The sequence below is a fragment of the Anguilla anguilla genome, chromosome 2, assembly GCF_013347855.1.
Source record: "Anguilla anguilla isolate fAngAng1 chromosome 2, fAngAng1.pri, whole genome shotgun sequence".
Classification (NCBI taxonomy): Eukaryota; Metazoa; Chordata; class Actinopteri; order Anguilliformes; family Anguillidae; genus Anguilla; species Anguilla anguilla.
The window spans coordinates 48,637,035-48,664,378 of NC_049202.1; the positions used below are offsets into that span (position 1 = coordinate 48,637,035).

General features: G+C 44.9%; 1 protein-coding gene across 2 annotated transcripts in view; it reads right to left on the reverse strand.

Annotated features, from left to right (window-relative positions):
• LOC118220309 (protein kinase C beta type) overlaps window positions 1-27,344 on the reverse strand; it is a 121,174-nt gene that overhangs the window by 51,842 nt on the left and 41,988 nt on the right. For both annotated transcript variants that reach the window (XM_035404115.1, XM_035404114.1), the window contains exons 3-5: window positions 23,721-23,803; window positions 10,925-11,036; window positions 7,967-8,095 (exon numbers count right to left, since the gene is read on the reverse strand). In XM_035404115.1, the coding sequence (XP_035260006.1) occupies window positions 7,967-8,095; window positions 10,925-11,036; window positions 23,721-23,803 (324 nt within the window). The remainder of the gene's footprint in view (window positions 1-7,966; window positions 8,096-10,924; window positions 11,037-23,720; window positions 23,804-27,344) is intronic.

The window sequence follows — 27,344 nt, forward strand, 5'->3', positions numbered from 1 at the left end:
ATGCACTCACAGCAAGTCACTCAAATGCAACTTGCAACAATTTCCTCAATAAATAAGCCTTAAAATGCTTAAGAAAGAGGAGGGAATGGACCTCTCAATCTGGGAAATGCAGTTTTCAGGATGTATTTAAGCATTCATTAGGTGTTAGTGACAGGGCTTTGCGCTGAATAGGGAGAAACGCTTCCATTCATCTTGTAGTACACCGAACAGACCCGCAGTGCTTTGAAGTGACATGAAATGATAGAGGACAGCATGATGGATGAAAAATAGCTGCAGTCAGAGGCTATATGCTGAATTCAACATAAGAGGTCTGCAATTGCCCCAGACAGGAAAGATTCCCTCATTAACTATTCAAAGGCTAAGAAAATTTAATTACATTCCCGGGAAAAAAAGGAAAATGAAAAATGAAATGCACAGAGTGTTGGAGCGCTCAAACCTGTGGCAGAGAACAAAAATGCAGATAAGAGTGTGTGCTGTGGCAGGTGTGTGTCAGGCAATAACGCTCTACTGAAAAACACCAGAGCTGCATTATGCACCCGGGCTCTGACTCACAGGCAGGTTCAGATCAGGGCTACATAGACTCCAGATCCCTGACTTTCAGTGTTCTGCGGCTGCATAAGAGCCTGCGTGTGAACTTCAGCATGCTAAGCACTTGGTTCTCAGCCACGCCGAACACAGCGGTGGAACACATGGACCTGCTCTATGGCCAATCAGCCACAAAACTCCAGGGCGCTCCCTGCCGCTCTCTGTGTGAGCTACCCCGCGTGGGAAGGGGGGAGAATCAATAGTGGGGAGGCCCCATCATAAATTTTCCCTAACTGATTAAAAGTCTAAATGCTACATTTCCCCTCAGGGACCCTAATGCAATATAAACAGTGGTTTCACGATCAATATACAATATAAACTAGTCACTGGCACTCCACCTAGCTCAGTGGAGGGGGGTGGTCGGGATTTCAGCCAATCAGAGAGGACCTACGTGACCATATTCTCATTCATAATATCAGTGGGTTTCCAGGGAAGGGGAAATGCCATGGACTGCAAGTAAATGGTACAGAAGGCTGGATATGAATGTTTAACTAATGTCCCACTTCAGACAAATAGCCATAGAGTTTTACAAATCAGCAGACTAAAAATTCTCACAAGCAGTCAGAATTTGGGTTTTTTCAAATACAGAAACTGGTTCCTATATCTAAACAATTCACTCTTAAAATTTAGAGGACACAAAGACCAGTTGCCACAGCAGATATAAATGAATGAGCATGTCCTTCAGCATATATTATTTATTTGCTGGATAGTAACATAATATATGATGGACACAGTATGCGAGGAACAAAAATGAGATTATCCTTTTCCGGAACACTCTGCTGGATAATGCACTGTAATATTGTTAATTCTGATTATGAAACAACACAATTACAGAGCTGGCATCCTGGGAATACTTCAGAACAACACAATTATACCAGGAATATGCTCGTTTCTAATTAATTGCCTAATTGTGTGGAGTCCATTGTGCTTTTATGTGCGAGTTCTTATTGTTTGCAGAAAAGGAGCTGATGAAATAGTAATGCAGGTTTTCCTACCTTGTTCCTATGGCTTTCTGGTGAAGTTTGACTAGGGAGTAGAAGACATTTTTTTGCAGGAATACAGGGTTTCAACAGCATTGAGCCAAACTTCATTTTCAAGACCAATTAAAAGCCCATATATCATCGTGTGGAATAATGCCACCAAGCTGGTACTAATGTAGCTATGTCTTGACTGATAGTGTGGAAAATAAACTGGAATTATTCAGTTCAAAATATCATTATTGAGCTTCCAGATAAAGAATTATAAAACCTGTCGAAAATTAATGATGTGTTCAATCTTGGGCAGACACAATGTATTAAACTCCTGTTTCATAAACATTTAAAGTTCCACTAATGACCTCAAATTAATATGTGCCTCGTTGTCTCGCTGTGCATGTGAGCAAAACATTGCCTATTTAACTCTCTTTCTCGCTTATGAGCCCAGCTTGAGACAAACCAAGACAACTCGAGGTTACTGCACTGTAAACTCCATTTAACTGCTGTGCATTCAAGTGAATAAACAAAGAGGTAAATGGCTTTACTTACTAAAGTATGTACCAAATATTTTACAAACAAAACAATCAGAAGAACAACTCACTGTTGAATCCTAAAAGAACATATTAATTCCACATATAAACTCCAATACTATATCTGCACTATACCATATCTACACTAGGTTGAACACCACCATTATATGATTATTTTGAATAAGAATAACATAAAATAATAATGTTAACAGAACCATGAAAGGAGTACTTCTTGGTTAGTGACCAAAAAAAGGCTAACACTGGTATAAAAGACCAGGAAACACAGGAAATTCACATAAACCCATACTACTACACAGACGGAGAAGGACCAATTGCACAACAATAGTAATCTTTAAGAACTTTTTAGAAAAATCTGAAGATGCCAAATCTATCAAAACATACATGAAGCTTCAATTGGAAAGACAATCATATCTCATAAAACAAATATCTATGCCAGTTAAAAAAAGTCCCCTGGCATCATCACTCCATTAAAGTCCTTCCTGGTCTCACACAAGCTCTTTGACCATGAAATTCACTGCACTGGCTGTTGGTGCTTTCCGATGGTTTGCCCAGGACAATCCAATAGCCAACAAATTGATATCGGTTTGTCTCTCTCTTCTCAAGGATGTAGGTCAATCGTTGTGCTATTGATCTTCTAATGTACTTTCCACCAGTGGCCCAACAAGCACGTTGCCAACCTGTGGAGAAGCAGCACCGACTCCAGACACAATTACCAAGGAGAGGTTCCACCAGGCCAACACCAGAGGCAAGGATAGAGAAGGACTTATCAACACTGACAGAAGGTCCAAAACTACATCTTACTTTATATTCAATACCACAACACTAGTTTGCATTGTGAAAGCAGATTTCAAGTTAGTGGTACAGAGTCTAGTGGAAACTGCTTTGCTGCTAACCTGGCCTCGGTCTACAAACAGACCACATGACTGAGTAAGGAGGAAGTGGGGGCAGTTAATATGTAATGTATTAGGGGCTGCTGGGTGGCTCATTCCATTAACACGCTGCTTTAGCGGCATCAAATCGTGCCCTGCAGGGCACCGCACAATTAGCATCGCCCAGTGACGGCAGGGTTTCAGTCAGCCAGGACAATCGCCTCTCATCGCACACCACCCACCCATGCTGGTCAATCAGGCACCAGCACGTCAACCTGTTAAGCTGCATGTGAAGTATCTTCCTACATCTCATGTCCGCAGAACCCTGACTTGTGAACTGCAGTGTGATAAGAAGTTGCAGCTGACATCATGTGACACCACAGAAGCATATTTGCTTGTCTGCATCAAATCTACAGCGGAGGTTGGAGCAATGAACGCTGAAAAAACAACCATCAAAACTGAGGATAAAACCCTAAAAAAACGCTTCACATACCATATACATAACATACAAGCCTGCTTGTGGGTATCTTCACAAATGTAGCAACAGTGCAATATGTGTGGCTGAGAGAAAAACAAATGCACTGCAGAAGCCAACAAAACTGGTACTGGCTCAACAAAAACTGGCCAAACACACATGGAGCCACTACTTTTTTCACTCAGCAGTCCCCCAGTTAAGGTTGTTGAGATATTGAGGCAGAGGAGGACACCTCATGTGCAGTCAAAGCAGGAAGACTGTGGGGGCCGCTTAAGGGGGTTGCAGGTGCATGATAAAACACGGCAGCCTCATGGACAGAAATCCCTCCCCCAGTCAGAGACGGTACAGGCAAGAGTCAGCACTGTCAGGGTCTGTATTCCATACGAGACAGTACAGACCAAAGAGTAGAAAGTTTATTGCTGTTTTGACACCATGCTTTTAATGTAGACGTCACAGAGCAAAATGTACAGCAGCGTAAAAGAGATGCATAAACCTCATGGTCACACACCTCTCAGCCAACGGAAATAAGTTATGTTACGAAGAGAGCAGGGACACATGCCTACCAACAGCCCTCAGTTTGATATATAACTATATCACTGAAAATACTGATTACAGGAAGATAAAGGAAGAAGAGGATTAGCATAAAGCAAACATTAAACCTAAAATTAGTTTTGGGTTTAATGTTTGCTTTTCACCCCTCCCCATAATGTGTCTTTTGCATCTCTAATTTCATTAGGCAACACCTTCTTGCTAGCAGACAGATGTGTGGAGTTACAGCACGACAATGTGATAACGCCATGGAACACTAAGGTGAAAAATATCCAGGGCCTTCCCCTGTTGCACTGTGAAGAAGAGACTGCAATCCACTGAACACCACTGAACCACACAGCATAGTCATACTGCCCCCCGAAGGAGACTGAAATTACTGCAGTCCTCAACACGCCCTCAGAATTATTCTGGGTACTGCAATCTTTCATCATAATTAAGCTAATCTTTCACACACCTCGTTCACGAGAGAAATGTGAGTTTGGAACAGTTCAATGTCAGCGAGTGATTTCAATGCAGTGATTTCATCCTTTGTGAAGCGCGGCTTCGGAGACACGAGCAGTGTGTCCTCCCTGCTCACTGGGCTCAGAGGGATCCATCAGAGCTGGAAAAGGGAGGAGCTGATGCGGCAAGGCTTTCCCTGTGCACAACATGAGCTGCTGCTGCCACCTAGCAGCAAAGGGCGGTATTACATGATGAGCTGGGAACAGCCTTCCACAAGTCTGCCCACATGTGGTCATGGGGAGCCCGCCAGTGTGTGCTGATTTTTCATTATGTAAAAAGCTATTGCTCAAGTGCAATGAGATACGTACAGGACCTCAAGCATGAATTAGCTTCTTTCCAAGGCTTCCCCAAAAGGCCTCATTATGAAGGCTCTGTGAAGCATGTTTAAGGACATGCAAATCAAATTTGGTTTTTAATTTCTAGCTAATATGATGCCGCGTATGACAGTTTCTTTAGAAGGAATTTTCATTTTACAGATAAAAAAACCTAATGTCGGAATCTGATTTCTCAGAGAGAGAATCACACTGGAGTCCTAACTGCTGAAAGCATGTAATCTATGTAATCTGGTTACTGAAATTGAACAACTGCGTGCACAAAAAGAACACCAACGCAAATTGTAATGAGTTAAACCAACATTCTGTTAAAGGAATTTACATTATGAAACACTTAAAGAACTCCACGATTACCTTCACTGATTAATCACACAGTGGTTCTCCAAGATTTTGGGCGGCTCCATTTTATTAAAATACTATTGCAACTCTTTGGTGAGAGGGTGCATTAATGATTAGGTACCACTAATGCACCCCATTTACACAAATTCTCGTGAAAATATCTGTAAAATCTTAGAGAGCCACTCTGGATGCATTAGAGCCTGGTTACTGGCAGTGAATTACATTAGCCAGCTTCGGTCAGATTAATGGTCTCACATCATTTCATCTCCTGCAGATTGCCTGCAATGTATCGTATTTTCCACTAGAAGGCAGCACTGGTATAGGATTTGACCTCAATTTGTCAGGTTTGCAGATCAACCTTCAAAAGTAAAAATGAATGGAAGTCGATAATAGAAGAGGCGATTTAAGATGGTATGGGGTTAAACTCTTGAAAATATGTATGGGAGTCAACTGAAGTTGAAAGAGTTCAGAGATATTTTAGGGAATGTCAAGGTCTGAAAGTTACCAGCACCAGACACTGTGCTGTATGATTTGTTTTACCTAAATGGTTTTCAAAACTAAACATGACAATTTGTACAGGGATCATTAACACTAGGAAATATTTACAGCTATCAGCTTAGTCACTTAGTTCACCACTGGGTTGGAGAACTCAGCTACAAGTTTTGTATGCTAAATTACATGTTTTTTAAACAAGATGTACAGTACAATCTAATTTATAATTTAATGACAAATTGCACCTGGTGATATTGCTACAATTGCTATAATGTAACAGTTATACACACAAATTCAGAAGATAAAATATTAGAGGCAGGCCAAGTTTATGTTGAGCATTTTGTACTTAGCTTGTTTGTGCAGTTTGTGTTATATGTTATTGCTGTAAAAGGTATAACTAACAATTCCACTGAGTTCACCTTACAGTATATTGCAACTTATTAATCAACACTTAAGTTAAGCCTGTGTTAAGGTACAGGCTTAATCACATTTATTTAAGAGCACTTCGTTCCTAGTTAATAAGTAAATGATCATCAAAGGGAGAGAACTAAACTTGGTATCTAAAACGGGCCTCCTAAGGCTGAGAGCATAAAGACTTTGTTTTATTCAGCCTCTCCTTTCAACCTGCACCTCTGGCAGGTTCAATTAACCAATCATTGGGTCAAGCCCCTATAGTTACTGCTGTTTGATTTGACGGCTTTGTCAAACAGCACAAATGAAATCGGAACAATGACTGCAGCTTTTGTCATATTCCCCCCTTCTCCTGTAGAAATATGCGGTATAATTAACTGAAATATTCAGCTTTTTAAAAATGATGCAGTTATTATTCAAAAGAAATATTGGCCGTCTAATTAGTGAAATTCATATAAATTACATATAAATACAAAGTATAGCCTCAAAGAATTATCAAGGATAAATATGCAGTTTAGCACCACATATGCAAAAATTAACCACCAATAAGACTACACTTTATAGTGCAACACTGTCTCCAATATACTGGCACCTGCACCTACTGCTATAATCAAAATGGTAATTAAAAACTGCACGCACCTAATGCAAATAATTACGCATTGTTGCATCGAACAAGACCAAAACATGCCAACGAGAGATTCTATGCGTGAGAGAAGTGGCTTAAAGCTTAAAGGTCAGAATTTCACCGGGAAGCCACCACAAATGCAGGTTTGTTGACAAAAATTGCACTACTCTTACAAAGAGTTACAAATATAACTGTTATATTAATATTAAAGTTTTATGTTGTTACATTGGAGTGTGGACACACAGATGCATGGGAAACTGTTGGACCATGAGGGACAAGCCAATATTCCCTATAAAATAAAATGTCAGTGGAGTTTGTCAATCATGTTGGAGTAATTTACCCCTGTTAAAATATAATAAAATATAATGTAAATCAAATTTTAATAGGAATGGTTTGGGAACAAGGACAAGAAAATCAGGGCTCACAGTGAATAAAAAGAGAAATTTTCCCCTCTGTCAGCAATCCACAACTAAATATGCACTTTTGAGCAAATGTACATGCATTAATTTGGCTAACAATTCAACGCAAAAGCGATTCTCAGTTTCTCCGTAATGGAGCGGATGTTGGGGATTTCTCTAACTGAGTTTATTGCAGCTGCATGTTCATTCTGGCAGATGTCAGGAAAACAGACTGACATGCTGTATGTAGATCACTTGCCCAGTATCCTCATGCCTACAGGGGACAGAACGTGTCTGAGGCTTGCAGTTGAGCAAACATGCAAAGCAGGCATACACTACATCAATGGTAAACAACCCTGTTCCTGGAGATCTACCAACCAGTAGGTGTTCAGTTCAACCCTAAGTTGGCATACTTGACTCCTAGGCAGCTAAAGGTCTCTACCTGTTGAATAAGGTGTGTCTTTGTTAGGGTTGGAATGAAGTCCTAACAAGACCGCAGATTTCCAGAAAAAGGTTTGCTACCACTACACAACATTAATAAGTGAAGTTATTTGTACATTTCTGTTTACTAATTATCAGTATTGAGGTATGATTAGGCATTTCGGTTTCCTGATTGTACCGCTGCAATCACTTGTCAGGAGTTAAAGGTCAAGGGAGAGAGAGAAAGAGAAAGAAGAGAGAAAGAGAGAGAGAGACAGACAGAGAGGGAGAGGGAAAGAGAGAGAGAGAGACAGAGAGGGAGAGGGAGAGAGAGAGAGAGAGAGAGAGAAAGAAAGACAGAGGACAGAGAGACAGAGAGAGACAGAGAGAGACAGGAAGAGAGAGGGTGTGTACAGGCAGTATCAGCGTGACGGAGGTGACTCACTGGAGACGGTCAGCACATTGCTGTTGATCGCAGCGCTGATTTGGATGCGGCCCCTCCGCTCGGTGTGGTCAGTCCCACAGAGGCTGGGCACGTTGGCCACACAGCGCTTGTGGATGTTCATCATGCAGTCTGCGCACAGGGAGAGAGCAGATGCTCCATTAGCAGCACATCACAGCACTTCCACACCCAGGCATGCTACCAGAGCTATACAAACCAAACACAAAACACTAGCCAATCAAATCACAGACAAAATACTTACTGTACCATAGACAGGGACTCATTCACCCAGGCTTGGGAGGTGGAAACAGATCCTGACTAGTGAAGTTGGGACATCTTATAAGGGACTGGGCTGAAGAAATATCTTAGCTTCTCAATTGCCGTGGAAACTTTAAAAGGCACGCCACTTATTTCTGCAAAATGCTAGCAGCCCCACAGCCTGTGAGAATGGAGATGGAACCATTTGATGTTCAGGCACCAGGAGACTGCAGTCTCTTAATCATTCATGAGCAAGATGGAGGCACATAAGACAGGGAGTTGCAACTGATAGTCTGGGGATTGTCTGGGCTGGGGAAAAAAGAACAAAGCACACTGCAGTCCATCTCTCATCCCTGCAGAGTGTGCTGTACAATGTCCTTTCACTGAGGAAAGAGGAGCAATGAGAGGTCTCTCTATTGCTCTCGCTCTCTCACTCTGACACACACACTCACACACAAACACACACATGCTGTACACTCTCACACATAAATACACACTTCAGCACGCACCCATACAACACACACATTTTTGCAAACGTACAAACACACACGTACATACACACACAAACTTTCTTGAACAAACACTTGCATTCACACTCACAAGCAAACACAAACATACGAATAGATCCAAAGATGCAAATGCCAAGACAACCATACAGGCACAAACAAACATTCAACCCCCCCAATCCCCCCAAGCACACATACACCCCCACAAAAGCACACATATCCAAATGCAGATGAAACAAGCAAATTTATATGGACACAGGGACATAGGCACACATACACATGGCCCAGCTCAACTTGCACTGAGAGACAAGTCTGGGCAAAGAGAAGGGCGATTTGATATGGACCGTGGACAGACATTTAAGGCCAGTTCTGTCTCAAATACACTGAGGAGAAATTCCATCCATCCAGGTAATTATAGCTCCCCATGGTGTCAGCAGCTATAACAAAGCTGTGTTCTGTTACAGGTATGAAGTGGGAAATGGAAAAATGGGAGGGGCTCTTCCAAATAATTCCTATGACTTTATTTACTTGGAAATGAGCAAGAACAAAGCACGGCATTGCTCACAAAAAATATATTAAATAAATACCACAACAGAGGATTTTTGAAATTTATGGAAATGAATTCGAAGGAACTGTTGATTTATGCTCCGGTTTAAGTATACATACCGTCAGCAGTTTCTCATTGAAATAATATCCTGATTCAAAGTATTTTTATGAGGGTTGGGGTGTGTACTCTAAAATTCTCACAGCATTTACATCTCTATATTCTGGGTCATACTGGTATCTCACAAGTCTAAACTTGATAGAGTTTCGCTGGTTGGCTGTGCTGTGAAGTGTTTGATGACTGGCTGCAGGCCAGCACAAATATATACATTCTGCACTCCCTTCACCACATGTCATAGGTCAGATAAATGTTGCTCGTTATGGGAAACCTTTATGTCAAGTTTTGGGTCATCAGAAACATTAAAACCTCTTATAAATGATGAACGTGCCCTATGTTTTTCTCTGGGCTATGTGTAACAAACACTAATTTCTGGGGTAGGGGGAGATCTGTGTAAGCATTTAATCTCACAAAGTATTCGCTGGAATGCAGTTTGACTGAATGGAAATAACACAGACCTTATTATGGGGTTTTCCCTATTGTCACTTGTTTTGTTTTTCTGCTGAGCAGTTCTTTTGCAAACGTAAACTAAGAAACCATGAAATAACCTTAGTGACTATCATTGACAGTATAGAGCTCTGCTTTGGAATGCATTTGCATCCAGGTGAAGTTCCTACCTTAATCAATGGATTCAAAGTAAATCTTACAATACCATTTGATTTAAAGTAATACAAGTGAAATTATATCTGAAATTATAACTTAAATAATAATCAGATATCAGTAGAGCTAGAGGAAGGTGTGGGGTTCCCTCTCTGACTAGATGTACACGCTAATAATATGCAGTAGCATAAACTGCAATGAATGAGAGATATCTGGCTTTCTTTAGGCTGTATATTGCATTTGGAATGTTGGCAGACCTGCGGGGCCATTCATGATTCTATAGACACCCTTCTATGAGCAGCTTCCTCTGTGTGTTAGAGGCTACAAGATCTACAAGTAATACCATACTTAACCCAGAAGAGGGCGCCGCATAGGGACACCATTTATTTCTAATTTTGAATCTGAAAACCCAAAGAACAGTGCCCCCTAGTCGGTATATTCTACAAAATATACTGACTAGGGGGTATATGCAATTTTCTTGCATTGTGTATTAAATAAAAGCAACATAATTACTCAGAAAAATATCCTGAGACATGTATTCCTTCTATTTGTCATTATACAGTTTCTGATATATAATTTGTAGAAATTGCACTGTATATTACTGATTTAACGAGTATGCACGCTTTCAAATTTTACTAATACTAGTGTTACCAATACCAGTAGAACTAATCTAAATATAAAGGTGTTACAAGCCAATGATAATGTACTACAGACTCCCAAAAGCACCAGAGCCATACAGTATCAGTACAGACTTTAAAATGACAATCAGTACTGCACACTGGACATTAGATGTCACTATAAGGCAAGTTCTGAAACCTATATCGCTACCGTTAGCCTCAATTTCCTTACAGTGTTGACAGCCGAGACACGTGTGACCTGTTCCTGGCAGTGTGGAGGTAACGGCGTTACGAGGTCAAGGTTAAAGGTCATACGTACGGTCACATTTCATGCCCTGGTGGATGAGGCCGTACAGCAGGGAGCCGCAGTGGTCGCAGAAGGTCGGGCTGGAGTACGTGTGCACCTTGAACTTGTGTTTACTCCGTGGGTCCTGCACGATAAAGCAAAAGGCACTGACCTCAACAGGGAAGCAATTAACACCGATAGCATTGCATAACATCACATCAATAACAACGAAACCCCTGATAGCATTACATCACCACAAACACTCACATGATGACAAAATAATCATGTGAGAACGTTGCATATCAGAAACAGACATGGTGATGGATGAACCATCTCTGTAGGAGCCTGTGGTTCCGGCAGTTCCAACCACCAGTTTACTGTACATTCAGGCCTACGTGCACGCATTGCATCGCTTTCATCGAGAGCTTGCTTCCTGCCTAGCATGTATCCATTTTGAATGGGCTGTAAGCCAATGATGTCAGTCCACCCTTGTCTATTTGTGTCCTTCCAACACAGAGTTGTGAGCGACTTAATGCCACTACCCTACAGTTCAAAACATTGACGGTAAAAAATATTTTAATATCGCCATTTTACCAAAAAGAAAAAAGCGCTCCAAAGGATGCAAGAACAGACAGAGAGAGAGAGAGAGAGAAGAAAGGGGGAAAGAGGGTGGACACTAATGCACAGGCTACAAAAATAAACATTTTTAGTAAGTGCATAACTCTCAAATATGCAAATATAAGTGGTACAACAGCCCTTTGCTAATGTGGTACAGCTGGTTGCCTCACTACAACTAGAAAATTGTAATTAAATACCATTTGACAGCCTAGCCATCCTCACAGTATGCAACACAAAGTGAACAGAATTATTTTTGTGTTATAGAAATAACACTGCATGTGATTAAACTTCACACACACAAATGCTGCCACGAAGGGAGATGACATGACCTCCTCCTTTTATAAGTTCTTCAGCTTGTATGTGAACTTCTGTGATGAAAGTACCTACTGCTACGTCGCCGTAAAATGAATTTGCATGACACCACAATCCGAAATAGTGAACAACTGGAGCGTAACAGTGCAGAAATGAGAATATGAACCAATTAACGAGGGGAACGAAAGCTGTCACCTGCAACATCTGGGCCATGAGCACTTTCGGGGTGGGGGGGGGGGGTGGGGGGTTGCACTAACACACAGTGAGGGCACAGCTGTTGTATCCGTGGCAGAGATAAACCTGAGGCGAATAATGAACGAACCAGGAAATATGCTTTTTTCATTCCTCCTCGCAAGGCAGCTTTTCAGCAGACAATACAGGCAGAATAAAAGGCACCCCAAAAATAGCCAGGCCCCTGATCGACTGAAACGGGGGGGGGGGGGGGCGTTTCTGTCCAGCTGGTGGAGGTCATGCTTTTATTTATGTGAGCCGTGTGTACAGAGAGGAGCACCCGCCTTCAGGTCTGGGGTGAAGGAGGGAAGGTAACTGGAGGGGCCTTGGAGGGGGGGGGAGTGTCTCCCACACACATCACTTTACGCCCTCCATTATACTCATCATTAATTTTGCGGTTCATAGCTTATTCGTGTGGAGATTCTGATTTATGGCAGAATGCTTTTGAACACCAATGCACCCGAAGAATACACTCCATTAAAATGGTTGGCTAAATTACACAGAAGTTTGGCAGGCATGTGCTGGCAAGAGGCCCTTGGTCAAAGAGTCGTCCAAATAGGAAAAAAGCATGAATAATTAAACAAATGAGTGCATACACACACACACTTGCGCAGAGACAGACAGTCTCACACACACACAAACACACACACACAGACATACAGACAGACAGACAGTCGGTCTCTCACACACACACACTTGAAGGAGAACACTCCAAGGTCATTGCAGTGCATTACACAGCTTTTCTGCAGTGAAGGCTCGGAAGTACAGGAATGGGAGGAGAAGAGGAGTCTAAGAGAGTAGAGACTCGGTTGCCATGGTGCAGTGTGTGTGCGCTGTGCCCCTGCAGTGTCCCCTGGGAGAACGGTGCTGGTGCTGGTCCTGCCATCCCCAGCGTCACATGAAACTCTCACATTCCGCATGAAAAAATTCAGCCCCCAATACTTCACCTCCCAGGATTCCTGCACACCCAACAGCTGCGCATCAAAATGGAAATCCAATAACCAAAACAACCTAACAGAACAAAAACAATCCCATTATGTAAATGCTGGAGGGGTCCTCTAGATGAAATGGATTGAATGACATTTTTGACAATTTAATTTGTAACCGGATGAAGCACTTAATCGCCTAAAAAGGGAAACCTAACGGGACTGAAAAAGAACAGGAAAATCAGGCTTGGGCTAAATTTCTCATATTGCCAGACTGCAAAGCCAGGCACTGTGGTAGGATGCCCCCTGTAAAGGCCGGAAAATGGACATGATGCCAACCCCTTGCGGGTGTTGGGGTTTGGGGTGGGGGGGTGGGTATACACTGTACATAGGGATAGAAAAACTAGCCCTATAGCCCAATCTGCCATTCTTATAGTCAAGTCAGATTAATGTGCAAAGGTCACTGCAAAACAAACAATACTGTAAATGTATGTTTTTATAAAAATACATATATTTACATATATATTTACATATACCTCTGCCTTATCCACAGTTTGACAAAGGTAGACATCCTTTTCATACTCTGCTCATTAATATGAACATAATTCTATGCAGGAAATACTGAATATCTGCCAGTAATCAAATACATACGAAAGTAAAGGACATGAAAAGGCGCTCATGCTCTCCCATTGCACTGCAGCAGATTCCTCAGGCGGAGCATCACAGCAGGGAGATGGGCCAGCATTTCTCTATCAAGTGCTTATCTGAGGATCGGTGGAGGATGTGATCAGTGCTTATATGGGAAAGGGCTTTTACGGTGCAGTATACAAACAAGGAATCGTTCCATGGAAAGTAATCCAAGCAGCTTGCGCAATTCGGGTTTGACTGAGTCACGCTGGGTTGGATTTTTGGGACAGCCCTCAAACCTGGGTGCCGAGTTTGGCGGGTGCTGGGCGTGGCGGTGCTCGTAGGCAGTGGGGACGTCTGTGACACTGTCACAGGGGTGTGGAGTGGGTGTGGCCATGACCAGACACCAGCTTAGCAGGGACAGGGCAGGAGAAGTTAAAAGGCCCACCAAGACAGAGCTCCAACACTGGCAAGCCACTCCCCTCAAAAGGTTATGCCCCATCAAAATTCACAATCCTGCATGCCACGTGTGCCTTTTTCTCTTGACTGCTATGCCAGATCAGGGACATGACAAGAAAGGTTCGGTGCTATCTGTTCATTTTCATTCAATAGCCATAATGACTACAGTGAGGATGGTGGTGCCACTGTTTAAGACGAAGCTGCAGCCGTACTCAAAAGGGCACCAGCACCTCTGTTAAAAGAGGTTTGCCGTTGACTTGAGTCACACATGTGGTCACACATTCCACAGTTCTGCATTACACCAGACCACAGAGCAAGAGCACCCTCCGGTTCGTTTACTGCAGGCAGGCCACATCCTGCACTTAAAATCTGCTCTTCCTCCGAACTGCAAGCATGGGTGACATCCTCAGAAACCGTGCCACACAGCAAACCTTCAGCCTTAACAGGGAATCTGCAGATGCCAGGCTCTCTGTCTGAGCAAGCGAACGCACCGCCAGGCGAAGCCGCGCTGCAGGCGAAGGCTTTTCAGTGAGTTCAGCGGCTGAATTTCATAAGAACCCGCTGGTATTCACAGCGTGTTTGTGCGTACCATGGAAAGGCAGCAGGAAATGCATGACTGCATCTGTAAGACGTTGCCATAGTGGAAACCACATCAGACGACTGTGTTTGTCGTGTGTGTGTGTGAGTGCTATGTGTGTATGTCTGTTGCGTGTTATGTTTGTGTCTGTGTTTATAACTCTGGTGTTTAAAGAAAAGAGTGGTTACAGCTTGTATTTGCTGAAGGCTCACAGTGTGGGAGCTTTTGAGTGATTAGACCTGCCTCCCCAATCTCCGTAACGAGCAGACAAGGAGGAAGTACTGCTGACCGGACGCAGCTGCTGCTACCTGCTCATTTGCATAAAAGTGACATTTTTAGCACAGCAGATTGACCTGCTCGCTGTCAGAAAGAAGCGAAGCCATACCTTCATAGCATGCTCGAGTAGAGCCATGCTCATCGGTCGGAAACGTGCTAATGACTTCACACATCGATGGCTCTGATTTGGCGCCATCCATTTTCATCCTGTGTCTACACGAAGTCTCCTTTCCAGAGTCTGATTCAAATAACATCACATAACGCAGCACCTGTGAGGGTCTTAACTGATGCTCGCCATGATTGCTGCCTAACAAATTATTGGCAGAGTGAGTTAAAAATGTGAAAATAATATGACGTTAAATGATTATGGATCTATTTATGTCATTTGCAGACATCATTATGCCAGTCACTTTGCCTAGATTTCACACTCTCCACTTATAGTGCTGGACATATTGAGGAAATTCAGGTTGGGGGCCCCAGGGGCTAAGCAATAGTAACTCAGATTCAAACCAGACATCTTCTGGCTCAAAGGCTCGAACAACTATTCTACATGTTCCCCAATTTAATATAAGGAAAAACAACAGTGACCGACATGGTCAAAGCGATAGCTTAAGGACCAAGCAACAAATTAACTGATAGCGCACCTGAAATCCAGTCACCTTGTCCAATCCTTCACAGATCCGGTTTCCAACACTTCTTAATACTGCTAATCCTTTGAAATGCGCGCTCAAAATCATGCTAATGGGCTGAGAGTTACAGAGGGCGAGTTTCACATTACTTTGCTGGAAGTATGCGTTTAATGAGACCATTCTTCATTCAGAAACTGACTCAAGTTTGTCTTTTTCCCAGCTACTGTAACACTTTATAAGTAGTGGGGCTTTCGATGCATTGTAGTATCATACAGAAATTAAGATGAGAGTAAACATCAAGCCAGGTGAGTAAACTCCTCTATACATGAGTGGTGGCCTCTTGAAGAGCAGAACCTTAGATTCTAAACATAGAAGAATATAGGGAGATGCCGCGTCTCGCTGATAGCGACAGTAAAGCCGGACCGACCACACTCGCCGTCACGCACAGCCGCCGCACAAGTCCAGGCAATTTCAAGCCAGGACAAAATGCTGGCAGTCACCAGTTGCACGCTCACCAAGATCATCATTTTACAGAATAAATGTCACGGGGCCCGTAGGGCTGCAGAGGTACATCTGATGTCTGACACAGTGGTCAGATGTATCTGCCGATATTCAATGAACATACTGCAACTACCCCAAACTGCTCAGAGCCAACAGAGGACAGGCCACATTCACTTACATATTTCCCTCCACACCGGTGACTAGATCTATTCTATTACAGTTTGCAATGGTACAAGGAATGAAAATGCAATGCATATTCATATAAGCACCCCCAGGAGACATCAAACGAGGAACATAATGAGGTGCAAGTGTACTCCAATGGGTTAGCAAGCATTGCTAAAGCTATAAATATGTAGAATGAACTACGGTGCTGGCAGACCTCTTATTAATCATTAGAATATTACATATATTTGCAAATGCCCTTGTCCAGGGTGAATTACACTGCTTTCAGCATAACTCATTGGCATAATTTTTTCTTCTTCACCACCTACGGTATATATTTAAGCAAAAGCACTTCTTTGTGGGAGACGGTTGGGCTGTGCTTAGAATTTGAGAGAATACTGAGTCGCTCTTAATGTGGTGGACATTCAAACCAGAATTCCAATATAAATTCAAAAGAAATGTTTTCCAGACCTGCGTTCAAGGACGTTAAATAGGGTGTGAAGCTCTGTGGTGATTATCCGTCAACAGAACAGTAGGGGAATTACTCAGTATTCTGTGGATATTAGGGCACGTGTCGCATACTGAGAGGGGTGGAAGGGGAAGTGGATGTGGTGAGCACCAATTCACCTGTGGTGCCATTGCTGCCTTGCACACGTTTATCTCACCTTTTGCCGTTTAGCAGCTAGAAATGGCTTCAATGAAAAACAGAGATCAAATATACAGAGCATGGCAATGGCAATCAACAGCCAGAGGGGAAGGAGGCATTCAACCAACCAGAACATCAAATAAAACTGAACTTTTCTTCCTTTCCATTCTACTACTTTATTTCCTATTTTAAACTACTAAAAATAACCCAAGAGTGATAAACTACTATTTTGTCTTCAATAAAAATTAAGCTTTAATTAAAAAAAGTCCACTTTACTATCAATGCATGTTCTGCAGTCAGTTGTTTTGCTGTGCCCCAGTACTGCGAAGGCTGATGCTTTTCCAGAACTCTTGGTCGGGGGGGGGGGGGGTTGGTGGTGGTAGAGGCTGCGGTCATGACGATGCCATCAATTTCTCCTCCAGTTCGACAACACGCTCGCGCTCGGAACCGTCCAGCCCTGGATACCGTTCTCTGCAGAACTAACGCATTCTGACAACCCGTGATGTTGAGTGGGTCTGCAGAAATGGTAAATAACTGAGTTGGCAGGCAACAGCTATGAAGGAAAAATCTCACGTAGACAGAGCAGCTATATTTACATATAATATAAATAGGCTGCAGAAAAAAGTGGGAAGGCTGTGCATTCGGGCTTATGCACATTATCATCGCAGACACACTGCCCATGACAGGCCCAACGACCGATGATTTACTTCATCACGCTACTGTTGCTTGAATGGATATGTCTGAGAACACCACGGAGGGCCCTGTTCTTATTAAATCAGTCCCTCATGAGTGATGAGAAGCAGTGTAACGACATCATATTTATAGTGTCACCCACTCATAACCTTGCGCGCACGCATGAGTGGGCCGTACCCATGGTTTTAGTGACGAGGGAAAGAGAGGCAGGGGACAGGGCACTGATTAACGTAACAAACAAGCTGAAGGGGTTAATTATAGGGTGGTTGGGGGGTGCCTGGGACTGCGAGACAGGCCTGTCCTTGGATTTTCCCTTGCCTTTGTGTTGCAGGAGCACAGTGTGGATTCATAGGTGCAGGGGAGCGGGAACAGGGCCTACAGAAACAGAAAGAGCACACTGTGGTCCGGGTGGCAGGTCGGGCCAGGTGCCAGAGACTCCTTGGACAGAAATGGGCCATCTGCATTATTATTCCCCTGCCGTTTCTGAACCCCGGCGCTGGGGAATGCTGTTTCCTGGGGGAGGTGACAGAGGACTCCTCTAGCCTGTCACTCACTCGGCAGCCCCGACCCCCCAACCCCCAACCCCCTACCCTCTACCCCCTGCGGCCGGGTCTGGGGTGAGTGTCAGATGCTAACTGAAAGGCTCCTGTGAGAAGCTCTGGGGCCCTCCTGTGGCCTCGCTGCTGAACACGTCAGGCCCGGTTTGTGTTGGGGAAACAGGAATATGTAATCACAGCTGGGGGGCACAGGAGCCCACAAGCACAAGTAAAACCTGTTCTGGCAACAAATGCAACAAATACAAAAACAACAGCAGTAGCAGCAGCAGCAGCAAATCATGCACTCAAGAGCAGAGGAAGTCAAATGAAAATAAACAGAGAAAGAGAGAGAGCAGAGAGAGAGAGAGCGAGAGCGAGAGCGAGAGAGAGGCAGAGAGGGAAATTGAGCATAAAAAGGGAGAAAAGAAAGAGCGAGAGAAAAATAAATAGAGTGGGGGGAGAGAGAGAGAGAGAGAGAGAGAGAGAGAGAGTCAGAGCAGTCCAACACCGCCCAAGAAGAATATTTGACTAGAGGCTTTTTCACCGTGTGAAAGCTGAGGGTTTCGGCAGGTCAGGTTCTTCTCCTAAAGCAGTGCACATGCACAGATTCCCATGTTCACACATACCACACAAGCACATACGTGCACAGACACGGGCAGTCAGACAGTCTTTATCTGCAGTGCAACTACGGTTCCAGTCCGCAGGCTGCCACCCCTCCTGCCAGCACAGCCGAGTGTGCTGCCTTCAGCGCTAATCCCCCAGATCTCCTCTTCAGCCTCACAGGAAGGAAAACAAGCTCATTTAGCATTGCTGTGTTGCACAATCTACCGCGCTTTTCAAAATCCCTGCTTTGAAAACAAATACAGGGGCTGCAAGGCACAATGGTCTTAAAGGCATCCTCTGAATTGGCTTCTTGTGAACCTTTATCACCTTATAGAGACACGATGAGGCCACAGGAGGCATTGAAACAACTTTTTAGTTGTTCATTTAGGAGCCATTTAGAATACACAAAACTGGATGAAAACCTTAGACAAGCATTAAAAATGGTAAAACATGGACAGACGCACATGTTACATTAGACACACACCTCAGCAACACAAGGCGCGTCCAAGAAATATACTGCACATAAAACACCCACTAACATAACAATGCAGTATTCATGTATTGCTGAGATATACATCTAATGTGGCTGTATGTATATGTCTGACTTTCTGTAGACCAGTCAGACAGGACAAACTGTTCAGTGACACCAGCATACACTGCAGCCCTCTGCATTGGGTGTCTGAAGGAAAGGGAGAGATCACACAGCCAGCACAATACTGGCCATGGCACAGGAAATAATCATCTGAAAGACTCAAGGCTGTTACAGAGTCAAACCATATTAGTTGCACACGCTGCAGACCCTAATTTCAGTTGAAGTTATGGAGATGTATATCCATGGCCAAGAATTTAAATCCTCATTCAATCCAAACGCAGTACATTCTTTTCGTTCAACGCCCTGGAAGATACATAGTTTTACAAAACCGGCGTAATCTAGTTGTAGGATTGATAACAACGAATAATAATCTTCCCTGAATAAAAGTAAAATTATAATTCACCATTTAGCAGAAAAAACTGAGATGTGGACTGAAATGAACTGAACCACAATCAATTTAAAACACCAGCAAAAGGGCATAATCTAAGAATTTGGGAATAAAAGAGCAGCCCCACAACATATGCACAGAAGGACCAGGAGAACTGTTCTGATAAATTCTATGATGATGGCTTGGGATCACTTTAATTTAAAATCACCTGTGAGAAAAGAGCTTAGGCAATAAATATGAGGGAAATGAATTAGTCATTTTACAGGCGAAGTTTTAATTGGACCATACTGCTTTTCAAGTCAGGAATGCTCCCTCTCCATCAAGCGCTATCTCTAAGAAGATCATTTGATTTTCGCAGGTACATTCTAATGAGGCACTGAATATATAGCACAGCATCTTGAGTTTAAGTTGTAGCCATCCCTGACGTGTGGAAGTGTCAATGCAGAAATGCATGAGCCCTAGATAAAAGTCCCATTGTAGATTCCCATTGTTGACAAGTAGCCAAAGTGGAGAAAACCAGATTTCTCCTCCCCTTAAAACTAGAATCTGTATTGGACATGATTGAGTGGATTTGAAAAGGCTGTCCTTTACATGCTAAGCATTATGCCTTAAATTACCTCACACTACTTCCTCGAAGCACTGAACATAAAACTTAAACACCTCCACAATGCTCAACAGTAAATCTCAAAAATATATGGACTGAACAAAGCAGCCTTCATCCATGCAAAATACAGCGGCCTACTTTAAAAGCCTTACAATACCGGCTCACAGCATTTCAGTCCTACACAGGCAGACTTGTACTTCATCTGGAAGTTAGGCCCACTACAACATAGATAAACAAATTCTTAAAAGCCTGCATCCACAAATAAACAGGAAAATAATGTGTGTGTGCAGCTTATCAATGCTTTTCAGAACACGAGGCTAACACAGGGTAAGACTTCCCCTTTCTTTAGTGTAACTGTATCCTGCAATGAGATCAGTTAAGCAAGCCATGCTAGCAAGTCAGCTTCAATCCACTCAGACACAAGCCAGATGATGTAAAATAACCATTAAACGTGTACAGGAGGGTCTTACAACCCAGGTACAGTACACAATGTGGTATTGTGGGAATATAAGCTGATAGCTCCGTTTTTTGTGTGTGTGTGAGCTGGCTTTTTTTCAGCAACAGCAAAAGAACTACCGGCTTGGCTTATCCCTGGCTCTACCTCCAACTTTCATTTTCATTTCAATGAGCCAACAATGCAAATCATGCAGATACACATCCTGAAATCCCGGCACTCTGACACTGTGGCACAGCAATCCTTCAGCGCTTCTAAACAAGTCTGCTCCAAAAGAGCCCAAGCAGTAAGATCCACTGGGTCTGAAAGACTGCATTTGAGATTGAGTAGTTCAGACTGGCGGTCCTTCGATGCATCTCCAACGCCCAGAGTCTTTTGAAGCAAACCAGCCCATTTACATTTCACACAATAGGCCTATTCAAGGTGCAAAAGGCTAAGATTCATTTTGCAAAGGAAATCGTCTCGAATTAGACTCTTATCAAAACCGCTGTCCTCACCAGGTTTTAATAGAATTCAATTTACTAGTGACCAATTAGAATCAGGCCAACGTGTCGAATTAGCAAGAGAAAAATCTTCCTTTCATGTAACACAAGAAGGATGAAAGGACGCATTTCTGTTTTGATTATTAAATGCGTCCGTTGCAGCACATGGAAAATGCGCAGTGGAGAATATCAAAAGGGGTCATTTGAATAGATACAGCCCCAGTGGGGACAGATAGCAACAGCCCAGCCAGGTGCACACGCTGCGGTGGAATTGGAAAGCACCAAGTCGGGCTTTCTTTCATTCAGAGGGCCTGCCAGCGAGCAGCCCCCCCAACACTCCCCAACCCTCCCCACACCCCCTACCCACCAGCCACTGCAGTACAGCCACCTCTTTGTACGCACGAGTCTTGGATTATTGGTATCAGCATGGATCATTTAGCACGGTTTAATCAGTGGCCAGCAAATAAATATTTAACCGGCTCATTCACTGGATCTCCTCCAGTCGACCGTCGCTGCACCCCCCCTCAGCCCCCTCGATATGGGCATAGTTTTCATGTGATTAAAACCCCTGGGACCTTGAACCCCAATTACTGACAAACACACTGACCCAAATAAGCGTTCAGTGCATCTGGGCAAGCGATGAACATACTGTAGCAAATAACTGCTGAAGCCTGTGCACAGTGCGTTCTCCCTGAGGAAGCCAGGCTGCCAAACGGGAGGGGATGGGGTTGGGGGGGGGGTCTGCAGGGCACAAAGTCTCCTCCTGTGAAAGGACAGGAAGAGGAGCAGCAGCTGCAGGAGCGACTGGACCCCTGGACACGCGGGCGGAGGTACCCCGTCCCCTGCGCGGTTGTGACGAGCGATAATGGAAAAGCGGGAGACCGGGGGGCATTATCTTCGGGGAGCAGAATCAGGGAGGCACTAAAAAACTACAAAAGCCACGTCAATAACGCGGCCGCCCCTGCTTTCTGTCACCTTATCTGCGCCGCGGACGCCCCGCTGCTCCGGCCAATCTCCCCGGGAGAGGCTGGAAACGGCGAACCGCAGGTCACCCCAGAACAATGCGGCCCCGGCCCCTGTTCCCAGGCCAACCCGCTGAGTGACAGCATTAAGGATTCCTCACAGCATTGATCGCTGCGCCCTGCTTCATTACCGCGCTCATCTGCTCGCAGTTCTGCGCCGTGAATACCTGCAGGCCAGCGTCCAGGAGAACGCATGACTACACCAGTGAGCAAGACGTGCTCATAGGTCATCCGGCCACAGAAGGGCAGCTCTCCGCTCATCTACCAGCAAACAGCCTCACGGGCACAGATTAATAAACATGGCAGTAAATTCCCTGGCTTTGTTGCCGTGGCAGAGTGAGTACTGGGCGATGAGTGAAATTTCATCAGAATGGACGAGAGAGCCTTCTGTTGGTGGTGAGTTTGCAATGTTCAAGCAGGAATGAAATTCCAACACAGCACATTAATGACACTGTATGTGTCCACCTTGAATTAAGAGTCATTTTAGCGAATCTGATCTGAGGGCCTATGAGCACTGAGGGGGGGGGGGGGCTTCGTGGGGTGTGCGAGGACAGGAAGGGGCATCTGCATGTCCTGCAGAAGCTCAGACCCACGGCCTGCAGGGAAGGCCACTCGGCTGGCACAGGCAGGCCAGCAGAGCTCAGAAAGGCCATGCCAAATATGACACCGGCTGCCGTGGGGATAAGGGGACAGTGCCTTGACACAGTCTCCCCACAGCTACTGCAGAAAGGCCCAAAGCACCAGGCATTAATGGGTAAAACACGTAAACACTGAGCCTCGCATGGCAAGCTGTAAGTCCGCAGAGCCGGTGGACTACAGCCTGGCTAAAGACGCAATGCTCTGTAAATTTCCACACTGCTCTCCACTCCAGGGCTGCCTCCGCTCTGCTGACTGAGGTCTCCTCTGCTGCAGGTAACAGAACAGGCCCTCACAGGAGAGAGAGAGAGAGAGCTGCTTTTTAACCCTGTGTGGGTGCTTCCTGAGGCTCCACCATGTTTCCCACACAATTCAGCACACCTTCACCCCAGCAGCCTTCAGCAGGCGGAGACACGGTGTCTCTCCTGCAGGAGGGGAGCGCCGGGCAGGCATGGGAATGGTGTTATCCCAGCAGCAGGCTTCCTGGCAGGACGCACATCCCACAGGAGCCGCCGACCCGTAATCTGGAACCGATTACACATGACGTGGGAGCCAGGGCAGGGCGACAGGGACACGCCGGGCCGGGAGAGGAGTGGGTGGCGGGGGGGGGGGGGGAGCGCCGCTCCTATCCTGGCATTACACAGCGGGAGGTGGGAGGGCACGGCGCGGAACGCCACTCAGGGCAAATTTCGTTCCAGCGCCTCGCCGACTGTGCGACGGCTAGCCCCCGGTTTCCTTTCAGTGTTGTTTCGGTGTTTGGGCATGTGACCCGGGTCAGGCATTAAACACACAACGGCTGCTCAGCGGGGGGCGCTGCAGCAGCCCACGCTCAGAGGAAGGCGGCGCTCTACTCACGTCTGAGGCGGGACCCTTATCAGCGCCGGGACAGGAGAAGGTGACGAATTCATGGCAGCGCTTGTGCACCACGAAGCAGCAGACTGTGGAGAGAAGAGGGGAGAGGAGACGAGAGCCGCCCATTAATCAATGCCAGCTCCTCGCCCGGATCAGCGCGTTCCCAGAGCGCGGTGCACCACCGACCCGTCGCAGCAGAACGGGGACCAATCAGCGCGCACCGAGTAATAACAGCAATTATCCAGACCGACAGCGCAGAATGCCATTCACACAAAGCCTGAAATCTGAGCATGAATTATGGCAGAGGACCCGAGTGTCAGAGTAAGATCCTGATCTATGCAGCAGTGACACGATGGAAAACGTTTCATTTAGACCCCCCCCACCCCACCCACATCATTGAATGACTCGTTCTTTGATACTGAAGGCTGGGCACAAGGGGGGTTTGTGTCTGCAACAATATTACATGAAATCCAATGCACTTCCAGCTCGATATGATCAAAACAAAGAATACAAAAGTGATGCTTTAAAAATTCATGTCTAACCAACAGACAGCGATGCAAATCCTTCTCTTCTACAGCCTCCAACAAAACAATGCCAACATGCGTCTGTAGCATTGAGAATAACCTGCCGCTGTCTGGATTCGACAGAAATCTGTAAAGCAATAGGATTAGATGAAGAAATCGACACATCCCACTCCGGATTAAAGTGTCTCCTTGGACAGAATAATAATGGGAGTCTGTGTGCTTGCCCTCGGCACGCTCAGCGCCTACAGTGCTAACGCTCTTGCCCTCCAACATTGTCCACACCAACGCAGAACCACCCACGCACCGCACTGATACTACAGCACACGAGTGCGGGCAGCTGAGAGAGGCAGAAAGATACAGAGACAGGACAGAGAGAGAGTGAGAGAGAGCAAGAGGGGAGGGGAGAGAGAGAGCTGAAAAAAGCTGAGACAGACACAGAAAGGGGAGTATGGAAAAGGGAAGGTAGATAAAAAAGACTTCTAATGAGGCTAAGTCTGTTTTCTTTTGACTCTCTGATGACAGCAGTTCTTAGACCTCTTTATTAGCAACAGAAACTAGAGCAATCATTAACCTTAAAAAATGTAGACCTCAAAAATAACACTCCACCTTTTGATCTTACTTGCTTTTCACCTTCCACAAAATTAAAGCCTTTTGGGCTCAGGCAAGTTGTGGACAAAAGTGTAGCTAAATAAGAGCACTGATAACACAATGCTGAAAATCAAGCAATTTATCAGATGCTGATCTGATGAGCTGAGCAGCTGATGAGAAATATATTTTGGCTGACCTATGGCAGCCTTCGTTTGAAAGAACTTGCTGGATTCATCAACGGTACTTTTGTCTTCAAGAGAATTACAGCCTTCATGAGGTAAGGCTTCCAAGAAACACTCCGCACATTTTAATCTGCCCAAGTACCACAAGGGGAGAGGCCTTTTACTGCAAGCTTCATACCCCATTAGCGAGGAGTGCCCAACTGTGCTGACTTCATCTTTGCTAGGTCTGCCAGTAAAAAAAAAAGAAGAGACTTTAATTAAAAATGTTAATTTCAAATCATCAACCTCTGATAGTTGTCTTGCCTTGCTTTCAGCTCCTTCTCCAGAAGTTCTCTGCATTTCTGACAACCATGCAGAGTTACCTCTCTGTTACCTGAGCTTCCTCTGAAATTGTATCACTGCTATTTAGTGCGCTCTTGAATGAGAGCCAAATATCTACAAGGTCAATTATACCTACCAATTAATTTGGTACAATTTTCTGTTTGTTGATTTTAAAATCAGCCTGGGTAAGTAATCTTGCAATATCATTTTACATAAAAAGGTGCTTTCAGATTTGCCCTGTGGACTGATGAGCTTCCATGATCAGTTGGCGCATTCATGTATCCAGCTTGTTGATATGTATAAACAGCCCGCAGAGCTGTAACCTGTCAAACCTGGTCACAAAATGGCCTCAAAATGAGCTCAATCTGCGTAAAGTCGGAACTATTCAGGCAAATTCAGCCTCAGCAAATATTCACTTTTATTTTTATTTTTTTAATGGTCACTGGATTTTTTCCACTCTTGCTCACCAAAGCTTTCTTTAGGCCTTTTTCACTCTTGCCGTCTGCACAAGGACAGCACTAATACAGAACATAATCTCACTGTCAGAGCAGGCCTTCACTTTAATGACCTTGAGTCTAATGCACATTTACCTCGCTCCTGTAATGGAATTTCTGCGGGGCATAAAACCCTCGGCACTCCGTTTCCGGAATTCCACGAGGCCTGACACGGGAAGCCCTCCGACGCGGGGAGCGGCAGTTCTGCACTGCGGCTCGCTTAAGGGCGCTAGCGCGGCGTACGGAACGATCGCAAATCAGACCGCGCAGCCAATCGGGTCCGCGGCCGAATGATGCAATGCCCGCCGGTGCCTCGCTCGCCAATCCTGCCCATTTTCATCACGCTCATTCAGGCCGGAGCGACGTATCCGTCTGACAGAATGACTGAGGTTCGAAAACGAGCCCCGCATGCAGCATTTCTCCTCTCGGAAAGAGCTGAGCACGCACTCTGCGCGTGTAAGGAACGGGGCCACGCACCATATTGCCTCTCGAGGTAATTGAATGCAGCATTATGCGCGGCCCCGTAAGTGGTATTGGGTCTTATTAATTTAATTAAAGTGCTGATTGCTCGTTGGCATCTAAACTGTACCATGATTCATCTTCCATTCATGCTTGGGAAGCACGGCTCAATCTGAATAAAGTGATGGAGGCAGCAGCAGGGGAGCTCTGCTTCACCCCAATTCTAATTAATTTAGGCCCAGTAAGTCACGTGGACAATTCCCCAGTTAGCTTGTCAACGCTAATACATAACACAGAAGCACTTAATGCCCCACTTCCAGTTTAATAACTTGCATCATCGGTGGCAGTGATCAATGAGGGTGAGCACGTAAGAAAGTGGTGAGATGGAAATGCTGCAGTGAAAACGAATGCTACACCCACACCAGGACCAGGTCAAAGAGCGTTCCTGAAACGGGGTTGACGCTGTAGCGACAGGACGCGGGCCAGTCGCGCGGCTTCGCCCCGCCGCGTTCGTAGCCACCAGGCTGGACCGCGCGGAGAGGGGAAGGGACCGGACTTCACGAAAGGTCAGCGTGGGTGGCAGGCTCACGCTGCAGCCCGATCGCAGCAAGACGGCTCCCCCACTTCATTATTCAGCGCTTCATTAAATATACATGCATTTAACAGCTCACCGGCTGCTGGCGGAGCCTCCACCAACTCCACGGGAGCGGTGGGCAGACACGCTGCAGGAACCAGCTGCAATGACTCATCTGAACACTGCATCTCCAATTCTATTTTAAAATGTCCTCTATTAGCTAAATGAATACCTGTTCTTGCTTTCTTTCTCCTTTGGCAAGAAATACAAGAGAAAAAATTTTTTTTTTTTTTGATATGGGCAATTGCAAAGTTATATAGTAAGTTTCATAATGAATGGGACAATACATATGTTTCCTTGGTTGGCTCTGCACTCCGCAATTTTAGATTTTAGCGATCAAACAATTCACACGCGCTTAAAGTGCACAATCTCAGCTTGCATTAAATGGTATTTCTTCATACGTTTTGGTTTCACCATGTAGGAAT